General features: G+C 44.3%; 1 protein-coding gene across 1 annotated transcript in view; it reads right to left on the minus strand.

Annotated features, from left to right (window-relative positions):
- LOC139590082 (deubiquitinase DESI2-like) overlaps positions 1–14,270 on the minus strand; it is a 50,368-nt gene extending 36,098 nt beyond the window's left edge. Inside the window, exons 1-2 of the mRNA XM_071427195.1 lie at positions 12,777–14,270; positions 12,465–12,536 (exon numbers count right to left, since the gene is read on the minus strand). Coding sequence (XP_071283296.1) covers positions 12,465–12,536; positions 12,777–12,815 — 111 coding nt within the window. The 5' untranslated portion in view covers positions 12,816–14,270. The remainder of the gene's footprint in view (positions 1–12,464; positions 12,537–12,776) is intronic.
- Positions 14,271–16,612: the final 2,342 nt, after the last annotated feature.

Genomic DNA, 16,612 nt, shown 5'->3' on the forward strand with positions numbered 1-16,612 from the left:
GCAGCAGGTGTGGTGGGTGACTACTTCAGAAAATCCCCTATCCTCACCAGGCAGGCTATGGTAAGAAGGGATTGGGACCACCACCCCCTGATTGACAGGAAGGACAGGAACAGTTGCCAGGGCAGGCAAGAGGGATGGAGCAGGAGGGCATGTGCTCACCTGGACACAGGTCAGGCAGCCAGCAGGATGCAGGGCTGCTGCCCCTCAGCTCACCACCCAGAAATCCTGCTGCTGCCTCTCATCCCTATGGGAATCATTCCCACCCAGGCAGCTACATCTCAGGTGCCAAAAAAGCAGTCAGAGTGTTAAACACCTAAGCATCCCATAAATAGGTTGTCTTACAGGTGAGATGACTCAAGGCAAAGAGATTGAAGTGGCTTGCTAGAAATGCAATTGAGATGGGAACTAGGACTAAGGTTTGGGTATTTCTCTTTCTCAACGTCCAGTGCTCTACTCAAAATGAAGGTTTGGTTGTTCTCGGCCAGAGTCCAAGGACATGCTTTGTTGGCAGCATCAAACAATCTGTTTGGAGCTTTTTGATTCCCACATGTTCAAAGCACTTGTACTTTCCACAAAACATTGTGGTGTCATTGAACACTATGTTATGTTTGAATTGAAAGGAGGAAAAAAAAAAATCACCATCTATTATTGCATGTAAATAAGAGTTGGTCTTTTGCATAGTATCTTCAAAAAGAATGAAGGAAGAGTGAGTTTTACCCTTGCTGTGCTAATTATTGATACTCAATCATCAATTTACTTAGACAAAAAAGCATGCTATCCGATCCACTATAATTTCTTTCAATCTGCATGAGGGCATCCTGGGACAGAAGGAAGGGCAGAGGAGAACATAGAGGTACCTGAGGAGCTAATGATATCCTAGGGATCCTAAAGAGCAAAATTTAAGCCATGTGTATCATCCTGTCTTAATGGGTTCACTTACTGCAACACCCAAGGCTTCCCACAGTAGGATTTTAAATAGTAGCAGGAAAGTGGAATATTGCCTCAACCAGAAATGAAGTGCTGGTGCCATTCCATTTCCACTAGAATTGTCCCAGCTAGAAGGAGTTGGGTGTCAGGTTCTCATGTCTGAATATTCCCAATAGTAAGTGCCTTGACATGAGTTCAGCAATTTTCTTCTTTCATGCCTATTCTTTGGTCTGTCCCCTCTCAGTCTCTCTTTTATAATAGCACAGAAGCTGAATCAGAGTGCAGGTAAGTCCTAGAGCTCCATACAACCTCAAATGTCTCTGATTCTAAGCAAAGGCAAGCAGCAGCATACCATAGAGAGGCACAACAGTCAGCCAACAGTCACAGAAAATTAGTTGTGCCACCCAGGATTTAACAGCCTAGCAGGTATCTTTTAGAGAGCTAAATATTGAGGTATGTTCCTAGTAGGTAGGTGTTCATAATGGGCAATATACCAGTAGCATTACAGTTCTCATCCCATACAATGGTACAGCACCAGTTCTGTTGCCAGACTCATGAAAGAAGCTTAACTTTCTCTTGCGTTTTCTCAGTTTTCACATTTGTTGCCCCTGCTAGTACCAGGTCATCTGGTGTGGGCTCAGATGAGATAAACTATCACTTCTGGGTGCTTAAGTTCTTTCACAGAACAACAGCTTTACAATAATGAGTAGCAGAAGACTAAAACTTTCTGACTGGACTGATAAAACTGTTCTCCATGCTTCATAGGCAGTTCAGATGCTTGGCACAAGGGATATTGTGATGATTAATAATTAACTGGCTGGAGAGACTGAGAGCTCAAGGACAGATGCTTCCCATCTGCAATCCCCTGGAGCTGAGGCAGCACTTTTCAGAAGGGAGGGAGGGGAGCTGGTAGGGTAAGAAGGTGATGAGGTTGGTGTGCCCCTGGAAGTCAGCAGCCTTTTCAAGATACTTTGCTAGTATCTTCCAACACAGAAGAAGGTATTATCCTGCACTTCTCCAGGTGGCTATCACTAATTCACTATCCCATGCACTTGGGGGACCAGGGCAGCAATGATTCCTCCCAGCTTCTGGTGTCAAGCTCACCTAAATGAGATGCATCATTAGAAGCTGCATTCATGTATTTAATAGGCTTGAACACCAGCTTTAATAAGACACCTCTGAGATCTCAGGAGAGGTAACAGACAGTTAGAAATATGCTTCAAAGTCCTCTGGACATGAGAGGTCAAGGTACTTATCATCAGATACTTAAAAATCCTGTACTTGGTACCAAGTTCAGAGGTACCAAGTACAGGATTTTTAAGTACCTGATGTGTTAGAGACTATTAAATTGTTCTTTTCACTAGCTTTAAAATTTCATCTGTATAAATTTCTTTGATCCATGAATGGCTTTAACCACATTAAAATTAGTCAGAACAGCAGCTGCAATAGGCACTGAACTGCATATCTGGGAGTAATTACACATTACAAAGGGAATCCTTGCAGCATTTCAATAACATGCCATATTACAAACAGCACTTGAAAAGCCACAGATGGACTTGTGAGCTGTAGAATATCACCTTTACTCCAGTTTGCTTCCTGCTTCCTTGCCTTTCTATCAAGAGTAGAGGGTGCTTCAAAGAGTATTGAAAAACTTTTAGTTGATACTGTGCAGTTAAAAACTGAAAAACAGATGTGTAAGGAGTCTCTTCCTCCCCATACCCATTCATTTTTTACCTCCCAATTCAGCTCTCTGATGACATGTTCCTTCCTATTAGCTCTGCCTGAATACAAGGGACAGAAGAGTACACGCTCAGCCATCAGGGGGATGTATAACCAATCTAATTAACACAGTGCTGGGATGTCCCCCAGGGCTGTCCTCCCTTGCCCCCCAGGGGTGTCCTGCCTGCTTGCCAAGGCCTCTGGCTACCATGACATAGAACACCTCCTGCCAGCAGCACTCTGCCCAGGGGAGGAGACAGAATTTGACCCAGACAATAAAAACAACTGAAATTTTTAGGGATCCATGTGGTTTGCATTTTTTTCATCCTTCCAGAAGCTTTTGCTCTGCAGAAGTCACAGCTCTTGTTTATGAGACACATAAGGGGAAAAAAAGGATTTACAGTATTACCTTTCTTCTGGTCCCAAGAATACCTGAGCTTGAACTGGACCCATTTAATTTGCCCCTGTTTCTCCTTGGCTTACACTGGAATTCATCCGTTCTGTTTCAATTCAGTACAACCTATTCCTCAATGCCCTGTCCCCCAGTGTTCTTGCAGTAGCCAGCATACAAGGCACAGTGCTCCAGCAATAGAAAATAGGTCTATTCTACATCCAAAGAACTGCCAAAGAGAAGATAGCCAGCTGTCTTGGATAACAAGCAGCCATAAAAATTAGAGTGAATAAAAGTACAGCAAATGGTACTGCAATCAAGAACAATGAATGTTAGAGCTGGAGACAGATGGTGGGTGGATTTCAGCCTGGGACATGCCTTTTTAGCTCTGGCCTCCACAGATTTGGAAACCTTCAGCACTGCCTTCTCCCCTTTCCACAATGTCTCCATCACAGGGTTGCTCTAAAGGCATAATAGCCCTCGAATTCTTAGTGCTGGGACAGACTCAGAAAAAAAAGCTCCTCAAGTAACTGAATCTGCAGGCTTAGTAGATAGGTAAGGAAGGAAGGGCAGAAAAGATCCTCTCAGCACAACAAAGCCTGACATCTGTCTAAAAATGCCCTGACTGAAAACAAACAAGTAGGATGAGGGAAGAGCAAGCTTGACCTCTTAATTCCCAGGAGGAGCAAGTGCTTTCTGCTTGTACCTAATAACCAGGAGCCCACACACTTGTCCAGGAGGGTACAAACCAACTTTCTAACAACCTCAGCCTGACAGAAGGAATTTGACTCTCCACCTGCCTCAGAGAGAAGTGGCCTGGCTGATCTATCATAGTGTATCTGGAGTCCAGCTTTCTCATTCCTTTGTGGTGAAGCAGTTTTAGAATTGCATAAAGTAGGGAATAGATTCCTTTCATACAAAATACATGTTCAGTGGGCCATAGGACAAGTGTGAGTAGCACTATAGCTTGGCTCCAGCCTGGACAACCTCCTGGAACAGCTAGGATTCACTGGAAATATGCACTCTTCTGCTAAGTGAGCAAACAATACAGAAATATTTTCACACAGGAGACCCAGAACAAGCAAATCCAGAGTTTCCTGCTGTCTGCTTCTCTGGCAGACCTGTGTGAAGAGGCAGCTGTATTTGACACCCCCAGGGATTTTAACCTGGTCTCTGTCACCCCAGATGCATCAGCACACTAAACGGTAGAAGCCAAATGCAGAACTAGTACTGTTACTGCCCCAGCACATAAGCAGCACTCATGATGAAACCTCTGGGTGTGTGATGCCATCTCAAATGCCCTGAAATAGTCAAGGCATCTCTTCAAAGTTGATAGCTATGATAGAAGATCAATGAGGGAAAATACCTCAACCTTTCCTGAGAGAAATACAGAGGTCAGCCAAATATCCTAAAACGTCCTTTTATATCGATGCTTTGCTAGGTATAGCCTTTCATTTTCTAGATAAGTGATTTGCTAAGAAAGCAACCAAGCCCTGCCTGAAAATACCCACAACCTAGGCCTCCTTCTTATGGAACTAGAGCAGATAGCTGAGGCTCTTACCCCAGGTACTACCCAAAAGTAGAGGTTAATGACAGAGGTAATGACTTATCAGATTAATCCCATGGTTAACCTCTCACTCCTTTCTGTCACTTCTCACATTCACCAGGCTAATCCAGGGCTAGGGGAGATGACAAATACAGGGCAATTATAAATTCATCAGCTCCAAGTAATCCCAAACAGAGCAAGACACACAGATGAGCCAAGAACAGATGTCTAGGGGAACATTGTGTACCTAGGGAAAGCGAACCTATGGCAAAGCCTGTAATTCACTCTGGAAGGCTACATTGGGCTCCTTGTACACTCTAAACCCCAAGGCAGCAATCAGCATCTAGGAAGCTTATTTTCTTGCATCAGGATCCAGTATAAGTCTCTCACTAGCAGATATTGACGAGAACAGCAAATGGGTTGATAGTTCCTTGTGTGTTTAAGTATGACCATATGGAAAGCAAAATAACAGATCCAAGGTTGAAGGTTCAGCAAACCATGCAATCAACAGAGCTTACACTGTGCCAGGTCCTCCCTTTCCCAGAGATGTGGATCTATCAGGAATCACATGGCATTCAACTCATATGTTGACACACACAATGAATGCACTAAACAGGCTGAAATGCTTTCAGTATTTCTAGCATCAGACACTTGCTTCTGTAGATCAGCATTCCCACCTATCAGATCATTTATTTCTCCCAGATTTTCTATTTCCCTTATCATTGCTTTCCCAGACACCTTAAGATTAATTGTTTAAAAATTAAGTTACCAATTAAAACAATTTTCCAATCTTAGGATGCAGCCTCATATTTTCCTCTGAGATGAGAAGTCTCACAGATTCATGGGCTGATAGATAAAGCTCTGAAATGAGAAGATACCTGCTTTCTCTGCCCTGGATCTTTCATGCTCAAAAACATCCAGTGGTTGTTAGAACAGCAGCAAATATTTTTTTTCTTTCCTAACAGTTTGAGTCCACTTGTTAGAGAAAGAATCATTAGACTTGGGAATTTTGGTTTTTTTCTTCCCCAGCAAAAATATAAATTTTTTTGTATTGATTGGTCTCTGACTCCCTCCCCAGCTCCAGCTATGTCATCTTGGCATAATGACAGGAACAAGAGGGACTGAAACAAACAGAATTAGAATAAGGGCAGTTCAGGTCACTAACATAGCTTTCAGCCCTAAGACACCCATTTAAATTCAGTTCATTGCACTAATGCACAATTATATACCTGCTGATCACCACACTTGGAAATGGATCTGACAGCTGTTCCAACTTGGTAGCTCACTAATGCTCAGCTCTCCCCTACAGAAGCTCCCATTGCATGTATGACTTAGTCCCTGTGGGCTGCCTGAGTAGGAAGCTGGATGACCAGCTGAGCCATGACACCAGAGCAGCTCAACCTATACACTAGGGATGTAGTAGGGATGTAGAGAGAGAAAGGTCTGCTTTCCTACTGCTAGCATAAATTTATTTGTTAGGAGAATGACAGGCTCCAGTATTGTCAACACATCAGCTTTCATCAATAGTAAGAAGGGTTTGTTTGGTTTGGGGGCTTATTTGTTTGTTTTAAAGAATAGCCAAGTAAAATTAGGAACCTTGACAGCCTAGTGAGCCAGAAGCTAAATCCTGCTGACCGAAGTGTCATGTTCTAAAAGGAATCTGCCTTTCTGTAAGGGGAACGCCCAAAAAGCACCAGAGAAAAATCACTGGAAACCAACTTCCATATGGTTTCAAGACAAAGCAATCATTTCTCTCAGAGCTGCTCAGAGCCAGGCCAGGGAACTGGGACTTCGCCTGTGGACAGGGTGAAAGAACAGCTTCCAGTATCAGCAAAAGTAACTCTGGATCTTCCATATCTCTGGGTTAGAGCTGACCTTACTTTAAGCCCCTGGGCTTACACCTGAAATCCTGCACAGGAGTCTCCTGACCCCACAAGGGTTCAGACTGCCTTGAAATAAGTGCTTTAGAAATACCAAGTCAGACTGTTACCTGCAGGAACCAACTCAAGAGCACTGATGTGGGAACTGTGGGCTAATGACAGGATCCATGAGGCTTTTGCTCCAGAAGCAGAGTTCACACATTTTTTAACACTGTCTTTAGCTTTCCTAGGTTCTCCTCAGGTTTCTTACTTTTGTTGGTGCATGCTGGGGAGCAGTTTTCCTAAGGCAAGCAGGACTAGCAGAAGTGCCAACTCCTGTGTTGCCCTGGATGAGTCAGTTCAAGTCAGTCCACTGGGCAACAGAGCACTGTCTCAGTGAGTTTGCTGATGGGATAAATGCTGGGGCTGGAGGAGCAATGCCCTGTGTGCAGTCAAGAGACAGCTCTTTAGACATCTCATGCATAAGCATACAGTAGTCAGTGACAGGGCTGCAGTGCTGGAGAAGATCTGCAGTAGCACAGACAGGTAGCCAGCTTGTCACCCTGACAACATCCAAACAGACTGCTCCCCCAATGGATAACACATCTCTAGGCTGTTGCTAAGACAACAAAAATTCACTTACTATACATAAATGGGCACACTTCATTGCTGGACTTATTAACTTGGGCCATGCCACTTCCTCTTTTTCTCTTTAATTGATTTAAATCAGATGACATGTTTGGATTCCTTCTTCTTGAAGGAAAGAACTCAGCTGCAGCTCATTGTAATAGGTTTTTTAATCTTTTCTTCTTCTTCCAATTGATTTCCTCTCTCCAAAGACAAGAGAGGAAGGATATCTAGTTACATTTCATCATCTCACAGACTTAAAGCAGGCACTGACTACAACACCGTGCTCAGCATCAACAAATTGCTTTTCTTGTCCCTCTGCTCCTGCATTCAAGCAGGGCAAGGGAACAGTCCCACTCTACCACCCTGCCTGAGGTCAGCCTGTTGTCACGCAAATGAAATTGATGCAGTCTAGGAGGAAAAGAGATGCAGAAACAAAGCCTAGTTTTCCTCACCTGCAAAGACTGCCAGGCTGCTCAGTCTGATTTATTTGAAACCTCTAATGTACTGCCACCAAATTTGCCATAACACCTTTCTTTTAAAAAAAAATATTGAGGTTTTTTTTTTTCCAAAGTCAAGAGCATTTGCACTGGGAATTGTTGTATCCAAGAAAACTGAAGCAGTCTGGACACACCTCTCATACCTTGGGCTCAGGACTCTGCTTTTTCTGCTCTTTTCCCTCATTCTCAGCAGTGGTCTATTTAGGCTCTCTGACCTTTAACCAAGAGTCTTCCCAGTGAGTTTTTGGGCCCATAACAGAAAGTATCATAGTATGACACAAGAGTTATTGTGAACCCTGAACCCATTATGCAGCATACGCATAGTTGAATAATCTAAACACAGTCCTACCAAGCAAACAAAAAATCAGCACAGAAGGCCAACTCAAACCTCCAGGAAGATGCATAAAACAAGCCCCTGAGGGCTGTCTGATCCCTCACACCTCTGAGCAGCACTATGTCTGACCACTCCTAGAAAAAAAAGAGCATTTAGCACTCCTGTTGGATACACTATAGCACTGTGGGGAACCCATTTCCAAGCCCCTGTTAGCTCACCATTCTGCTTTGTTCCCCAGTACCCTGAGCTTGATGTGATTTGAAGACAGAAGAATGAATAAGAATCTAGATAAATGAAGAGTCAGTGATAGAGTCAAATGTTAAACACAAAATCTTTACACTTACCTCCTCAACAAGCCTGTGAAGAAGATTAAAACACTCCAGATTTTTCCTAGCCTATTCTTATTCATGGAAGAGGGAATTCTTATGAGTTTTGTGACTGGTCAGAGAACAAATAAGAATAGGGTACACCTGCCATGTCTTTCCAAGAACATGGCAAACCTTTGAGTGAATAGTGTGTTTTGGAGAACTGAAATGATTCAGATTTGACTAATAATTTTGACCAGAAATGACTCGCAAATATCTGAAGGAAAATCAAAGCATTTAATTTTATATATCTATATTAGGAGTTGCCAGAATTTAATAAAAATCTCCCAAAGGTAATACTTTGCTTTTTGTTCTCTATTTGTTAAATACAAAAAATAAATGTGTGGTCAACATATGGAGAAGGGGAAAAAAAATCCTAGTGACTGTCCATTACTTAATCTTTCAAGACCACAAGTTCTACTATTGACTTAGAACAACCATTCAGCTCATCACAGCAAGAAATTTCACAGCTATCAACTTACTTGACAAAAGATTCCCCTTACTCTCTATGTGGCTTCCTGGAATACCAAATACAGTCAGGTGATGCTGTGCTTCTCCACACACAGCAGCTCACAAACAACTAACAAGCAGTGTAGAGATGGGGCCACCACCTGTACTAGGGTTTTTCACTCTTCTGACTAAGTGAGCTGAGAGCATCGGAGACTTTCACCTACAGTAAGCACTAATACGTTCACATTTTTGAGTAACTAGACTTATTCTTTCCTCCAGAGAGATAATGACATGCTCCATGATCTACTCAATGCTTCAAAACAATCACGTCACAGAATTAAGTCCTTTGCTTGCAATCCTGTTGCTGTTTCTATAATAGACTCAAAGGCTCCTTATGTACTGAAGGCAGAGGTACAAAGCATCTTCCTTTCTTCAGTCCATCTACAGTGACCTGAATGGTACTTCCCTCTCCAGAGGGAATGACAAGTATTGTCAGTGGAATCAATGGAGTAACTGTGGGACAAGGCTGAGTAAGAGATCCCCCCCTCTCATTCAAATAGATCCCACGTCATTGCTCCCTGACTCCCTGATGACCAGGGCTTTCATTCTCCTCTGCAGCACATCTCAGGGGCTCATTTTCCCCAGCAGAAGGAGTAAGCAAAAATGCCAATAGATCAAAACAGTTCTGCATGTTATCAACTGCAAAGACAGGGGAAATTCAGGACAACCTCAGCTGTAATAAAAGAGGAACAATAGTGATATGAATATCTTTGCCTCTTATATGATAGCATGAATCTGCTAGGCAATAAGCTGAAAATAGGAGAGCCCCCAAACTTGAATCTCTTCCAAGAAAACTATTTTTAGTGGAATGTGTTTAGCTTGTTAAAGATTTAAACCCAGGAAATAATTGCAGTTACTCTCCTGCCTGATTGAAGTAGGCAACATTTATTAACGTACAGCAACTAAATAAATTATTCCAATGTAAGCCTCAAAAACTTAAAGTGATGAGGGAACAGGATAATATCCTGACTAAAAAAAGTCAACCCTGTGCCTGTGGTCTAAGTAAGATCTGTTCCACAATAAACAGTATATTGAGGCAGACTGGAGGAAAGAGAGCTGCAAGAAGTTATGAAAGGAAATTTGATTTGTCCCTCTGAAGGGAAAGTGGTAACTGACTAATCTGAGCAAACTCTGTCACAGATTTTATAGACCTAGTTATTTCTTGCAGGTCTCCAACCAGCAGATGGCTTAGATTAAGTCCATGCAAGAGCTGAATTCAGACTGGCAAAGAGATTCATCAGTGACCAAACCCATGATCCATGTTGTTATTCTGTGTTCACACTTACACATTAAATCAGAGTTCAGTATCCTGCATATCTACTCTTTAAATTGTCCTAATTGAGCAGCAAAGTCCACTTGCTCTGTTTTGCAAGTGTACAAGCTCTTTGGCATGAGATGGGTATAACCACCCTGTGTGCTGAGGGTGAAGATAGGTTGCTTTTGATGACAATATTCAGAACACTGGGAATACCCAGTCATTTTTGCTCCATTATTTTATGCTGAAGAAAACAAGCCTACAAATAGATCTACCTGCTTCAGCAATTTGTGCAAAACACCTCATTAAACAGCAGCACTTTTTTTTCCTAAAGAAGCCTGCTTCATATCCAGTGGGTAAAAGGATAAATGGCTATAATCTTTGAATACACAAGACTACACAGAGTGGGTATTTCATAGCTGCACAAAGCCCATAATTGAACTTCTGCCCTGGGGATAAATTTTCCTGCAGTGTAAGTGCTTCCAGTTGCCATACGGGGGTCATGTTCTTTGTCAGGAAAGCAGAACTTCACATCCAGTTAATTGTTGTTCCAAGCTGTCTTTTTTTTTATTGTTGTTGTTGGGTTTTTTCCACTGAGGCTAGTTTTCCAACAGTCATTCAAGCAAATGTGCTCATTTCCCAGTTCCCCCGCAATTCCCCACCACAGTGTAACAAAGTGCAGATTTTGCATGGCTACATTCCAGGCTTCGTGGTGTTAAAATCATAGCAGCAATGGAAAAGCATGTAGCTGCAGTAGTCATAAGGTAGGACTTGAGCTACAGGTGACTCAGTGGTAGTCAAACAGATGCTGTATAAAAATAGATTGGTTTCTGTGTATAGACTGGTTAACCCATGGAGTTAGTACTTACACATGACGATTTCCATGGTTTGCTAAGCAGCAAAAACTACTCAGTCTGAAGTAAATTGGTGACCTCAATTCTGTTCACTGTGTCTGGGTGTCCATCTCAGAACACAGTGACCATGAACAGCAAGTTCCTTCTGCCTTAATTACTTAAGGCTTCATCTTTGGCGTCAATCAATCAAACATATAAAGATAATGTCCATCCAGTATTTGGATCTCTTCAGCTTAGTGGTGAAACATCCACTGCTTTGGGATGGATCAACAGGGGCTGAGAGAGGAAAGCTTAGGCCATAGTCTGCTGCAGAACAAATTGAAAAAATTGCAAGGAAGTCAGTGGATATTATAAAAGGACAACACAGCTCCTTTATTTTCCTCAAAGGATTAATGATAAATCCTTTCATGTGCATTTGCAATGTAAGTCCCCTGTTATCAGGCACTAGCTACCACCTATTTGGGTTACCAAATCCGTTGGCTGAAGAACTTGGGGGAGTTAACAGTTCAGGCTGCTAAGCAACTGACCAATAAACACTCAAGACCAAAGTCTTGGGAAGGATTTTACACTGACTTGCTCAATTTGACCAATAATAGCTCTGGAAGAGGCAGTTTCAGTCCACAGTACTGGTGCTTTCTGGACTGCTCACCAATGCAGATATAGTCCTACCTAAATAACCTTTACCACTCTCTCTTCCCTCAGAAAACAACCCACCTGCCTTAGTTCACAAAGATCCCTTGATTCTTGTGATAAAAAGACATTTGACTTTTACAGCAACCCACTCCTAATCTCTTTGGTGTCTGTTCCCTGGCTTTCCCCAGCAGGGAAACCCACACTGTTCTGTGGGCTTCCTGGTAAAAGTTGTCACTGCCTGGCAAATCTATGCTGTAATCTTAAAGGTCTGGAGCTGGATATTTAGAGCTCAGTCAGCACCTGGGCCATATTTTCCCCAGAAAGTTTTATTAAATTTGTGGACGATCTGAAAACTACTTTTTAAAAATCATTAGTTGGTAATCAAAAAACAAAGGTGAAATACATAATCATCAAAACACTTCTCATGTGAACATGATTCTCCTCAGCTTCTGTCAGACCAGCAAGGAAATAGGCTGTGCCAAGCCGCCTTCTCTTTGGGGGTTTGTGCCAAGATTTGGACCTTCTGATTTGCTAGCACAGAAAACACCCACTCACATTCCCCCTTGCAAGAAGAGGTCAAGGAAAACCACTTGCTGCCCTGTGAACTTTCAGGAAATATCGCTGAGCAGCATGTGCCCAGGCCCCTTTCTGTGCTGAAACTTCACCAGACAGTTTCTTACTCTTGTTGCTGCAATTAACCTTCAGAGAACATTATTAACTACAATCTTATGCATATGAGGAATTAATCCAGATTATTAGAAATTATGTTCTTACTGCAACTCTACAGCTGTTTCTCCTCCTTAGATGAAATCCTGACCCCAGCCCCACAGCCTGGTAATGCTTGTTCACTTAAAATTAAAGGAAAATTATCTCTAACACGTACAGAGGTGACCACATTTTCTTCCTTAAGTGGGGTACTGGAAATTAAAGAGTCCTCTCCTCACCCAGTGCTGCTCCTGAAAAATCCTGCAGAAAATCAGGCACAATACCTGTAAAGTGGACAAATAGGCTAAACACTAAAAAAAAAAAAAAAACAGAAAAAAAAAAGAAGCAGGATCAGCATCATCTCTGACACTCTGACATGAGAGCATGATAGACTTGGATGAGGAGTTTGGGCCAGGGAAAAGGGGGGGGGGGGGGGGGGATCAGCCTCTCTGGGGATCTGTGCTTGGTTCCTCTTTGTACAGTGCCTGCCCTCCAAGTATGAACTCCCACCCAGCCCCACTGCCCCCCAGTCAGTAGTATTTCATACTCACCATGTCATAAACATTCAGAATCACTGGTTCATTTGCCATTGTTGATTGCAGTGGAGGCTGGATTAAAACCTTTCAGTCCCTGCCAGATGTGTGTTGCTGCCCCCAGGGTATGCTTTTACCCTCAGCCAGATAGAAGAAAATGCCTCATCCTACAGTCGCTGAAGGAAGGAGGAAAGGAGAGAATTCTCACGGTTGGGTGTGTGTGTGTAAAGTTGGTTGCAGGGAGGCAGGAAGGCCTGGATTTGGTTTGCTGGTTGTATAGGGTTTATTTCAGCCCTCCACGCCGTGACAGATCCAAGGTTTCTTTTTAACTCTGTAGTGCACCTCGGGGTCTGTAGACTCATACACCACTGTAACCAGGCACCGTCCGAGCTCTTAAATCCCGATCCACAGAAGACAGATTCTGAGCCCAAATACAAGCCCTCTTCTGGCGCCGTGAGCAAGCTGGGTAGCAGTGCGTGCGGGGAGATTTCTCGGCAGAGCCGAGTGCCGCTACCGCAGGGGGCTGCCAGCAGCACGCAGGAACCCGGGCCAGCAAGGCAGGGAGCGGGGCTGGAGCGGACGCCGAGCTCCCTCCCGCCGGCGGAGCCCGGAGACACTGTGGGATCTGTCCGCGGTGCTGGGGCCGGTCCGCCCGGAGCCGGGATCTGCCCGCGGTGCTGGGGCCGGTCCGCCCGGAGCCGGGATCTGCCCGCGGTGCTGGGGCCGGTCCCGCTCAGGCACTCGCTTGAGGGCTCTCCGCCGCTGGCAGGACATGGTGAAGAGGCTGTGCCAAAGGGACTCCAGCGCGGGGCTCGGCGGTGGGAGGAAGAGGAGGAGGGGGCTGGTTGCCCCCGGGGCAGAGAGGGGATGCCGCAACCCCCATCCTGCCCACGACGTGCAGGCAGACCTTGCGTCGGCGCCGAAGTTAGAAGGCAGTTCTTCGCGGGAGATGAGGCGGGATTAACCGGACTGGGGCTGGAGGGAGGAAGATGCCGAGCAGACGATGCTTCCAGGCAGGGTACGGGGCCAGGGCTGGACACTCCGGCTCTCTGTGCTCTGCTCTCCGCAGGGCCAGTCCTTATTTCGCGACCAGCTCGTCCCGAACAGAGCAGCTCCTACTGACTGACAGCCGAGGGAACCCACCCCGTCCCCTGCTGGCTGGATGCATCCTTGCATGGCACACGGGGGGAGGGCGGGGAAGGGACCAAGCGACTGGGCAGGGCGAGTAGTTTCACTTCTGGCAGCAGCAGGGTCTGGAGTTTCTTCCTGGAGCTACTTTACACTCATGTTAGGACCGTGAAGCTCTGCAATGTCTTGCCAGCAAACATTCCCCTCTGAACTGGATGCGAGAATCAATTATAAAATGCACTGCGGTAAATTCGTCTTCCTTTTGCTCCTCCTCTCTCTTTAAAGGGAGAGCAGAGTCTGTGATGGTGCCGGAAAAGAGAGCAGCTGGGACAGAAACCAAGGATTTCCTGCTCCCAGAGATTTGCAGTGGTGTGGAAATTAGCACTCTGACCTTAAACGTTCATACACAACAGATTTCTGAAGCAGGAGGGAAAAAAAAAAAAGCAGGGATGACCTCATCTGAGGTGGAGGCGTATCTGAGGCTGAGGCTCTCTGCCAGCTCACAGCCAACCAGATCTGAATGAAAATTGCAGGGAGCCTGTTACATCAGCAAAGCCCAGCATGCCTCAGCCCCGTCTTCAGCCACATGGGAACCATCCCGTCCGGAGAAGGGCTCACCTCCCTTGTCAGGAGCAGAAAGACAAGACCATAGAGCTGCAGCCTTGTATAAGACTTGTTAACCAGTGTGCAGGAGAATTTCTAGTGAAGGCAGGCAGTAGGAAAAGGAAGTGAGTCCATGTCCAGCATAGCTAAGTGCCAACACAAAGTCAGATAATTTTTTTTTCTCCAGACACTGCCAAAGGAGATCCATAACTGCTTTGCCCTAGGTATGCATTCTGAAAGTGCGAAGCCACAGTTCAGGCTTAGGCATGATGACATGCAGCATGTCAGGGACCCCAGCACAGTAATTTCATCTGGACTAGTCATTCCATGGGTGAGCTGGACAACCTCACGCACATGGTACAGGGACTTGACCAGCACCCTGACTTCCCCCCTTCCCTAGCTCTCCAATCCACCAATTCTAACTGTGCCATTAACCATCAATCTGAGCATCTGAAGGAGCAGCTTGTGCAGGTGGGTAAAGGTGCTTCCTCCTCCTTACCATCTCAGAGTCTAGATACTCCTCAGAGGATAACTGAGCCCCCACTGTCATTTTAAAGGCTATGGAGCAATGGAGATCTTGCTCTGCAAAAAGCTAAGCTGTATGGTTCATGCCCTAACTTGTGAGACAAACCGCCTACTGAAACCCAGAGGCTCCTGCTAAACTGTCACAGATACCCCCAGACTGTCACTTTGGGACATGTGTCCTGCTCTAGAGATGGTAATGTTTTAAGGAGACTTGAAAGGAGAGGGAATAGCAGACTGATGTAACTAGAAAAGAAAAGCAGCACTACAAGGTCTTCCCACACTTACCCACATGCTTATTTGCTAAATTAACTCCAATGACTGCTATGCTCAGAGTTCACTAAAATCAATTAGAGACTTAAATCAGATACACATTCCAGAGACAGGCATCTACAAATACTTAGGATTTGGGAAAGGTGACAGGCAGCCACAAGCTTCAATGTTTTGTCCCACAAACATTTCAAAATTCATCACCTAGGGGGAAAAAAAAGATTACTAGAATTCCACTTCTAAACTTTAGAGCTAGAAGAAGGGGGGAATTAAAACCAAAACATGTCTTTAAAACAATCATATTGTTTCAAGAGATCAAAGCCAGCCTAAATGTGCATTTGTTATTTAAAGGACTTCTGCTGTAGGAGAGACAGTAAATGTCACTTGCACATTAAGACGTTTCAAGTTAGAGGGAGAGAATCCACAACGGTGAGAACTACATTACAAATGTCATTGCTCTCCCTTTTTGCCCCTTCACAGAAAGTTGTTCCACATTGTGTCTTAGCCTCATCAGTGTTTCAGAGATCCTTTGAAAATTCCTTTTTTATGCCATTCTACTCCAGACAACTTATTACAGCTCCAGATAGAAGGGATCAGTCTGAATTCAAAGATCTCATTAATATGAGTTGTTTTACAGTCATATAAACTCTTCACAAGGCTTGGTTTGCTTTGGGCTGTGTTGAAATGTTTCATCAACAGCTCAGGCTGATGCCAGTTGAGAAAGTGAACTGTTCTATTTCAGGAGCATGAGTACAATCCCACAGATAGCCTTGCTGCCTATAGGCACCAGAGCCCATATCTTGTGTTGTAAAAACATTACAAGATAAATGAATTGCAAATACAGAGAAAAGGTCAATTCTTCTCACTACTCGTTAGAGCAGCTGGAACTAAAGCCTTGGGTTGTGTTTTGAATTCTTCTTTTAAGCACTTATGGTGGTTTTAGGACAAAGCAGACACACTTTTTCCATACATACACCTAAAGCTAGACAGCACCTTCATTCACATTTAAGCAGCCTATTGCAAGCCCAACATTCTTAGCACTCCTTTTAAAGGGATTCACATATTTGAGTTCATCTGAGATCATCCCCACTTACTATTATGGTACGAGTGCATCCACAAGGATCGGTGTCTAGAGGAGACAAGGTAAAAAGGTGAAGAGAGTTAAAAGGAAATGAGTGCTGCTACCCAGCATGGACTAAAAAAACAAGAATTAGGTACAACCTTAAGGAATTATCTGGTACATTAGGCAAGGCAGTCAAGTCAGTAGCTGAGAACTTCAGCCACCTCCTCCAGGTCACAGTCACAAAAGTGGCATTGCTGGGCACTGTAAA

Source organism: Agelaius tricolor, unplaced genomic scaffold, assembly GCF_023055355.1.
Source record: "Agelaius tricolor isolate 1412-34295 unplaced genomic scaffold, bAgeTri1.0.p SCAF_5, whole genome shotgun sequence".
NCBI classification, from domain to species: Eukaryota; Metazoa; Chordata; class Aves; order Passeriformes; family Icteridae; genus Agelaius; species Agelaius tricolor.